Source organism: Acartia tonsa, chromosome 4 (assembly GCF_053477335.1).
Source record: "Acartia tonsa isolate MP-2025a chromosome 4, ASM5347733v1, whole genome shotgun sequence".
Lineage (NCBI taxonomy): Eukaryota > Metazoa > Arthropoda > Copepoda > Calanoida > Acartiidae > Acartia > Acartia tonsa.
The window spans coordinates 6,372,370-6,382,009 of NC_137263.1; the positions used below are offsets into that span (position 1 = coordinate 6,372,370).

A 9,640-nucleotide genomic window follows, 5' to 3' on the forward strand; every position below is an offset into this window, starting at 1 on the left:
AAAATATTGAGCTTATTATTGGTCGTGTAAATGTTAGATGAACTTACTTTAAAAAAAATGATGATACCAATATCTTGTTTTTCTGACACATTTGTTGACTACTTCGAGTTAAAGGTAACCATTTGAATTCAAAACCATCGTTTTTGTTGCAAATTCTATATAAATGGGGGGGGGGGGGGATGCGGTGACTCGTGCCACGACATACCAGCAATTTATTTATTTTGGGTGCTACTCCCTTGGTTTTAGAGATAATTGGGTAAAATCATTTGGGCTGGGTCACTAATTATCTCTAAAAGTATTTCTAAAACCAAGGGAGTAGCACCCAAAATAAAATTGCTGGTATGTCGTGGCACAAGTCACTACATCCCCCCCCCCCCCCCCTGTAAACTATAAGTAATTTTGCAGTGAAATATGTGTTCCACTATGTCTTCGAGACTGATTAATATCTGCTAAATTAAAGCCTGCTTTGAGCTATGTTTGTCGTTTTGTTTGTTAGCACATAATTCGATGCATTTATTCAATTGTAGCATACGGAATATACAAATTATGGAGGACATGAGAAAAAAACTGAGCTAGAGTTCGATAATTTTAGTATTACTTGTATTCGTTTCTTACTAATGTAAACAAAAACAAATAATGAACCTTTTCTATCATTGATTAATGGTATAATAGTACAACCATAATCTTATGAATCTGGCACTTTGGTATTTTCAAGATTTTATTTATAATAGGTGTTGGCTATACTCATTGATACGCTTTTAATGATGTCATCCTCAGCTCATACCAATAACGAAATTAATTCAGAAGAAAATCACGAAACCTATACGTGTTTTTCAGCTGTCGTTGGGGGGGCAACACATCGTAAAATTGACTACCTCTCCATTTGCCCCCCAAATATTATTTTAGATTTATTTTGCTTGTTGGTTATACCTTATTCCTGTGTCATCCTCCTTGTTTCCAAAATATTTTTTGTTTATATTTTTTTGAAATAATTCAGCGGTTGAAGGACAGAAAACAGATTGAAGAATTTACTATTTGTTTTCACGGACCTAATGATTGCCTTTCATTGATAAAAGAAAGGTGAGATTTTCAATTATTATCTATTTTGGATTGGATAGTTTAGAGTATATTCTGTAAATTATTAAATTTAATAAATCCCAGTTTAGTTCGAAACCGATCAGTATACACTGGACTAGAAATGGTTTTAAACCATACTGAAATATCAAAAATCATTTCGTATTATAGACAATTTTCTACGAATTATTAAATAAGAATCATATTAATACAAGTTTTGTTATGCCGTGCCTTCGGCCTCTCAGGGTCAACAAAACTTGAATTAATCTATTTTTCTATCCGCGGAAAGCTGTTAATAATACGTGTAATAAATAACTTAGATTATCACCGCTCGCTATAATTGGATAGAAATATAAGATAAGTTTTTCATCGAGTTCGAACCAAACTTTCCTTGAGTGAATTTACTTAAAGGTAACAAGATCTGTGTCTTGTCTGTTGTTGTAGCCCTGCTTCTCTGAAGTTAGGACTCATATGCACAATGAGACTGAAAATGAGAATCCTTTGGCCAATCTTAGATTGGTAAGCTTTGCGCACAGCTGATTGTATTCTTGTTACATTACAAGCTGACCCGCAATTCTCGTGGAAGCTACTCAATTATTACCTCACCCTGGCCTAGAGTTTTGGCAGGTGTTCCATATTAAGTCACCCTAATTAATGGCACTCTCATTCGAGGAGCATGGACGAGGGAAAGCATGGTTAAAGCTGCTTGATTGGTAGAATCCTAACTTCCTACAAATCTCCCTCCTTACAATCTAAGGGGAAGGCTGCGTGATTATAATCTGACAAATTGCGACAGCATTTGTCAACCAAGTGCAAAGTCTATGGGGGGACTTGAACTCGGTTTCTCCCAACCACAGCGTATTGCGCTAACCACTACACTATGGGACACCACTGTGTCTTGTCTGTCCCAACAAATCTCGCTTACCGCTGAATCTATATGGTTCTCCATTACAGTGTGCCTTCTTATAGGTCCTGGAAAGTTTTATAACTATACCCAGGGCGACCACTGCATACTATATATACTATTTATACTATATAGGATGAATTTGGATACTATATCATACTATATGACCAAAATTTACTATATATACTATATATTTTAACCTTTACTTGACCAAAATTTACTATATATACTATATAATATTACATTTATATAACAAAAAAACTAATATTGCCAGTTTTGTGACAACGCCTCTTAAGGAGCGTTTTGTCTTATTTTCACAGTAGGTTTTCTCTTATTTCTAGCCCCTGCGGGGGGCTCAAAAGATACTGTGATACGACTAAAATGCATAAAGATGAAGAAAATCCTTTAAAATATATTTTTGTTTGTGATTATGATATAAATATCAGTTATTTTTCATAGAGTTAACTTAAGGGTGAGGGGTAAGTTTTACCACTTTCGTTTACTTAGTGATTATTAGGCTAGGTATTAATGTGAGACTATAGGGTATTTGGGACAAAAACTTACTTTTGGGTAGTAGTTCACTTATATTCAATATTTTTTTGGATAAGTTTCCAGGTTCAGGTAGGAAAAAGGTGGTTTCTGGACAAGTAAAAAAATTGTAAAATTTAGAGATCAACTTATTAAACCAAATATGCATCTTTCAGGATGTTATTAACATATCTGAAGAAAAAAATAAAATTGGCCTCAAAGTTCTGGTCCTGCAGGCCACCAGGTCAACTCTGGACTGGTAAAAATTCAAATTTTTTTGTTTGATGAGTTAGAGGTCAACCTATGAAACAGAATATGCATCTTTTTGGATGTTATTAACATATCTGAAAAAAATTGAAAATTAGCCCTTAGGGTCAGGCCGTGCAGACCTCCAGGTCCATTCTGGACAAGTAAAAAATCAATTTCTTATTCTAAGAGTTAGAGGTCAACTTATAAAACAGAATATGTATTTTTTTTGGATCTTATTAACATATCTGAAGAAAATATATAAATCGGCCTCCTAGTTCAGGTCCTGCAGGCCTTTAGGTCCACTCTGAACAGGTAAACAATCAAATTTCTTATATGAAGAGTTAGAGGTCTATTTATATAACATAATATGCATTTATTTGGATAATATTAACATATCAGGATCCAAGTTCAGGTACATTCAGGACAGGTAAAAGACTCAAATTTTTAATTTGAAGAGTTCAAGTTCAGGCCTCCAGGTTTTCTCTGGACAGAGTCTACATGGAAGCCTGCAGCACCTTGACCTGGAGGTCAAGGGGGGGGGGGGAGTTCTGACACATTTGCGTAAACATGGTAAATAGGCTTTATCTTTGGATTGAGAGGATAGGTTATTAAAAAAAAATCATTCTTATATGATTAATTTTTCCAAGTTTTAAGATTTTTTGGATAGGCCTCCAGGATCCGGAGCTCCAGGCCTCCAGGTGGTCTCTATACAAGTAAAAATGAAAAATTTTTTTTTTAAGAGTTAGAGGTCAACTTATAAAACAAAATATGCTTCTTTTTTAATGTTATTCACATATTTGAAGAAAAAAAACATGTACTCTAACTCTTAAAAAAATTTTTTTCTTCATTTACCTGTACAGAGACCACCTGGAGGCCTGGAGCTCCGGAACCTGGAGGCCTGAAGCTCCGGAACCTGGAGGCCTATCCAAAAAATCATAAAACTTGGGAAAATTCATCATATAAGAATGATTTTATCTTTAATAACCTATCCTCTCAGTCCAAAGATAAAGCCAAAATACCAGGTTTACGCAAATTTGTCAGAACACTCCCCCCCCCCTTGTATTTTTTCTTCAGATATGTAAATAACATCTAAAAAGATGCTTATGGTGTTCTATAAACTAATCTCTAACTACATAAATAAGAAATTTTGATTTTTTCCTGTCCAGAGTCCACCAGGAGGCCTGCAGCATCAAACCTGGAGGTCGATTGTCATTTTTTCTTTAAACATATAAATAGCATCTATAGAAATGCTTATGTTGTTTAATAAACCTCTAACTCCTTAAATTTAAAATTTTTATTTTATTCATGTCCAGAGTCTACCTGGAGGCCTGCAGCTCCTAAACCTGAAGGCCAATTTTATTTTTTTCTTTCAAATATATAAAGAACATCCAAATATAAGCTCATTTTGTTTAATAAATTTAACTGTTCAATTAGGGAAGTTTTATTTATACCTGTCCAGAGTCTGCAGGACCAGAACTTAGAGGCCGATTTTAATTTTTTCTTCAGATATGTTAATAGCATTCAAAAAGATGCATATTCTGTTTTATTAGTTGGCCTCTAACTCTTCAAATAAAAAAATATCTATAACCTGTCCAGAGTGGACCTGGAGGCCTGCAAGACCAGAACTTGGAGGACTATTTTATTTTTTTCTTCATTTATGTTAATAACATCCAAAAAGATGCATATTTTGTTTTATAAGTTAATCTCTAACTAACTCTTCAAACAGAAATCCAAATTTTTTTACCTTTCCAGATAGCCTGCAGCACCTGAACCTGAGACCTATCCAAAAAATGATTAATATGTGAAATACTAACCAAAAGTAAACTTTTATCCTAAATAACCTATAATCTCACATTGATACCTTGCCTAATAATCACAGAGTAAGCCCCTTATATGTGAAATTGCTTTGATAACAGCTATGCTTTGAGTTATTATTGATGATGTATAATGTATATACTATGTATTACTAAATAATTCTAAGTCCCATACTATATCATACTATATGAGTTTTAAAAAATATACTATATATACTATATGGATTAAAAAAATATACTATAAAAATACTATATTTTTTTGGTTTCGGAGTGGTCGCCCTGTATACCAAGAGAAATCGCCCCACAAAGTTTTTTTATTTAAATAAAATTGAAAATGATCCGATGTCGACTTTTTCCACTTCAAGTGCCCCTAGAGGTTTCTTATGGCACAAAAGCTGGTATGACCATTAATAGATTTATTGTTAGGGCCCAAGACTCTGGTGTTCTAAAGGTTTTACTCGAGGCTTTCAAATATCTGAGTTCTGAAGATATAGATCCAGAGGAATATGATATTCAAGATGATTTACTCAGGGTAAGGCACCTTTTCAAATGCTAAAGTTCTTGTATGTATGTTTTACTCTTAAGATCTCTTTTATGGCTGAGCATTATGGTCCTTGATTTTCGGGAAATGCGTCTGTGATCTGATTAACACAACACCATAAAAAGAAAATTGGTTAAGCTGCTCACTATCATTACATGCTTGTAGGGAACGTTGGATAAGTTATATATAAATTAAAGCAAAGCCTCAGCTTTTGTTAGGCATCCATTAGACTTTTGTTGAGCAACAGGATTTTTGTCTGTGTGTCTTCTCTCCTGAAGGCTTTCGCTTACTGCTGAACCCATGGTTCTCCTTATTTAGTTATTTTTCATTCCGTGTGAAAATCTTTAAAAGTATATAAATTTTATTGTTAGTTGAGGGAAAAATTTCCAGATGTGAAGAATTTTGGAATCCTAGATGACGAGACCCTGTGGGATAGTATACCACTCTTTGACAGCCAAGTTTCAACTCTATCATATTCATATTCTCAGTATGGATGCATTGATTACTTATACAGGAATAAACCATGTTTTTTTTATAATCTTAATAGTTAAACACTATTACCAATAATGTTTTGCTAAAACCCGTTACCTTTAGCGTAGCGCATCCCCGCATCATAACTAAAAGCGTTACGAGATTTCTATGTCAATTACGCAAAATTATAAATAACAATATGGGGGTTATGCCTTTGCCAAAAACAGGCACGACTTATTTAAACTTCCATATAAAATTCGTGCAATTCAAGGGTTAGTTGTCTGCAATAGTTTAGATGTTAGTGCTTTGGGATGCATTCAGGGGTGTATATTCTGCATGGGATCTCCTGCTCAGGGGGGGGGGGGGGGGAATAAAAAATAAGTGGTTGGAGGGAAAAAAATGTAAAACTTAAGAAAACTGAAAACATTTTTTCCATTTCGCCCCCCTCCTTGGTTGAAAAAACTAAAAAAATGTGTGGTAGGAGGGATAAAATAAATAAAATATAGAGTTCTTTAAATATTTTTCTATTTCCCCCCTACTTTTAAAGAAAAATCTAAGGGGAGAAAAAAAAAAAAAATTGTAGCAGGGGAAAAAAAAAATATTGTGCAGAATATACACCCCTGGATGCATTATAAAGGGTTGACTCTACGTTATCAAACATCCAGGGGTATTAACCAGGTAAAATGTTAGGACGATTAATAAAAATATTAGAATTTGTTTGGGTTATAATCTTATCATTATTCTTCGTTTTAAATATCCCTTAAGTAATTCAAATAACAAAAAGGCTTAAATTTTTATCATAAATTTTCTCTGTAAAACATGTTTTATCTTATTTAAATATACAGCACCGAGGATTGGTAAGTGTTTTAAATAATAATTTAGATCATTTTTAAAGTAAAGCCTTTTCACTTTAGGGCATTTCCATGTCCAACCGTCTGCAAACGAGGGGGGGAGGGGGGCGTGAGTGTTAGGAAAACTGTAAAACCCTCATTTTTAAATAAAAGAGGATCAAAGTGCTCATGATATTTTTAATTTAATGATAATTTTTAGTAATATAAGTCTCAATAGTACCAGACCTACAAATAGTTATGGTGGCTTTCTGAACCTTGACCCAACAAATCAAAGAGATGTAGAGTTGAAGCTGCTGGCAAATCCAAAGGCTACGAAGGTTGGTGTTTATTTTTCCTTGTCAAAATCACCCTTTTGGTTTTATATTGAAAAACTGAAAGTATTAGTGGAGCAGGTACTTCAAAGTCAGAATTAAAGGAAAATTGCTGTTGTCTAATGTAATTGGTTAAACTTTTTAATAAAAGTTATTATTTATTTCTTGCATCGTATTATAAACAGCTTTCCATGGATATAAAATGTACAATGCATCTCGGGGCTAAAAAAATGGTTTTAAATGATTGTACATTTTTTTATTCGTATTAACTGGATATGATACGATGCTAGACATAGTTTATTCGTATGGATGAGAACCGGTTTTTAACCACCAGATATTAATCGGTTTCGAATGAATACGATAAAAGAAAGTATATTTTCTTTGAAAAAAATACTTGCTGATTTGTTTTGCTTTGCTATTTGTTGGCAAGGCTTGCATTAAATTTTTCCTTTGGAAAGCATTTTTTATTTTATTTGAACCTTACATTTTTAGATCTATGAAAGGCTTGTGACTGGTAAAACATATTTTGAAAGCCTGTTATCAGTATCATGGCCGGAGTGGTGTTTTCCTAAAGAAACTGAAAACTCTGTACAGGAAACATAATATTAATCATCAGCTTGACATTAACGTAACATTTTATATATGAAAGAAAGAAATAACATCTTTTTACCAATTAGTTAAATATTTTAAAATTGTCCAGTAACCTTTTAGATAATTAGACAGGGGTATATATTCTGCAAAATTGACCCTGCTAAGGGGAGGGGGGGGGGGGGTAAAAAATATGTGGTTAGGGGGTAGGGGATGTAATAATCAAGAGAACTAAAAACATTTATTCCTTTATTCTCCCCTCCTTGGTGTAAAAAACTAAAAGAATATGCAAGAGGGGGGATAATATGAATAAAATTAAGAGTTGGGAAAAAAATGAATCTTTTGCAGAATATAATATTATACACCCCTGCAATTAAATGCAATCGTTCTTTTTTTATGACACCAAGTGGCCATATTTATTAATATTATTAAAATGAAGGTCAATGCCATATTACCAGAATCATCTCAATTTCAGATCACAGGTTTAAAAAACATAAAAAGAATATTTATGTAGGATTAAAAATTATATAAAAATAGCGAGGCACAAACATAATGGATGGTTAAAGGGACAAAGTGAGGTAGAGCAGAGCTGGATCTTTAAATCATTTTAGTGGTGAGCCAGATCGGAGTGAGCCGAATTTCAGCCAATCACAGCGCGGCATTTCATAAAATGCTGTGCTCTCATTGGTGGAAAGTTGGCTCACCCCGATCTGGCTCACCACTAAAATGATTTTAAGATTCCAGCTCTTGTTCAGTGCTCCTTAAAAAGTGGGGAGAAAAAATAAAAATAAATGATAAGATAGGCAACAGGGGTAGGTTAACAAAAAATATCAGCCGAGAAAATCACAATTTCCTAAATCAGAAAAATTATGTAGAATTCTTAGTGTACCTAGTCTTTTTTTTTGTTAAAATTACAAGAAAAACTTTTTTTTGTTAAAATTACAAGAAAAACTTTTTTTGTGTTAAGTAACATATACATACTTATTTCTTTGTATGTTATTTAAAATGTTTTTCAAGATTTAAGGAAAGATGCAAATCTGTATACTTTTGATATCAACAAGAAATATAAGAACTTCAACATAATGAAACTTGATTTTGACAAGCTAGAAGAGTTGTCTGAAAATTGTAAAATAGTTGAACAAGTTGAGAAAGATAAAGATTCAAATATTTATGATGAAGAAGTTTCTCAAATTATCAGGAAGAATTTACAGTTTTTTGCTTTTGCTTTCAAATTATAATTTAATTTTGTTTTAAGAGAAAGTAGCTGCTCTATAATTGTTGCCAGCAAGTTTTAAAGGCCACAATCAATTAAGGAGCTTATTTATGTTTGCCGTTATTCTTTTTTTGCATAATTTAAATTATTCTGCTAGTAAAACTGATTCTTGGCATATATTAGGCCCAGCAAGCCAAATAAGGCCAAACAACTTGACTTGCGGAAAGCACTTGAGAAAGCAAATTTCCATCTGAGTTCACCCGAGATTGATGACGATATGTTCGTTAATAATTCTGATGACAACTCAAGTGTTGATGACAATGTTCAAGAAGATTGTCTCTCTGGCGATAATATTAAGGATCTTAAAGATGTGGAGCTGATAGACTACTCCGTCATCAATAAATCAAATTGTCCCAGTCCTATTTGTAGCCTCGAAAAGGTCGGCAGTGGACAGCTAGTCATCGATACTTTTATTGAGGAAATAATGGATATGGCCATTCATAAAGTTAAACTTAATCTTGATACAGAAGCAGCTACTGTAACTGAGTCTATTACTGACGGAATCTTAAATGCAATTTGGATGAGAGATACTCAGTTAACTATTGCAGATGAGGTTAAAGTGGAAAATGAAATAATCGAAGCTAACAGTGAGATTATTTTTAAATCTGAAGCTTTACAAATCTCTGAAAATATTGTATACGACATCGTTGAATCGTTTAAAGTAAGAGAATCACCTTGCAGTCATGATTTCTGTATCGGCAAAAAAACATCCATCAAAGAAGATGAAATCCGAATTCAGGACAATAGTAGTTTTACATTTGAAGAAAATCACATTGCAAATGAATGCGAACAATCAGAGAAAATAACTAAAAATGAACTACTATCGAGGACAAATGCTGAATGTACTAATAACAGTCAAGAAAATATAAGCAATGATAACCAAACTGAAACTAAATATATTAGCGAATCCAACTCACAACAAGATTTGTCAGCTGGTGTAAAGGAAAATGAAGAATCAACAGAGATAACATCTGAAAAAGGGAAACATTCACGAAAATTATTATTGAACTAAAATGTGTAAAGAAAAGATGGGAGG

General features: G+C 33.2%; 1 protein-coding gene across 1 annotated transcript; it reads left to right on the plus strand.

The window, feature by feature from the left end:
• Window positions 1-12: 12 nt before the first annotated feature.
• On the plus strand, window positions 13-9,631 carry LOC145315830 (uncharacterized). The gene is made up of 10 exons (XM_080155944.1): window positions 13-114; window positions 998-1,080; window positions 4,996-5,101; window positions 5,482-5,617; window positions 6,420-6,438; window positions 6,632-6,749; window positions 7,236-7,335; window positions 7,769-7,813; window positions 8,349-8,527; window positions 8,726-9,631. The coding sequence occupies exons 1-10, from the start codon at window positions 31-33 to the stop codon at window positions 9,614-9,616; spliced, it is 1,761 nt and encodes a 586-aa protein (XP_080012070.1). The 5' UTR covers window positions 13-30; the 3' UTR covers window positions 9,617-9,631.
• Window positions 9,632-9,640: the final 9 nt, after the last annotated feature.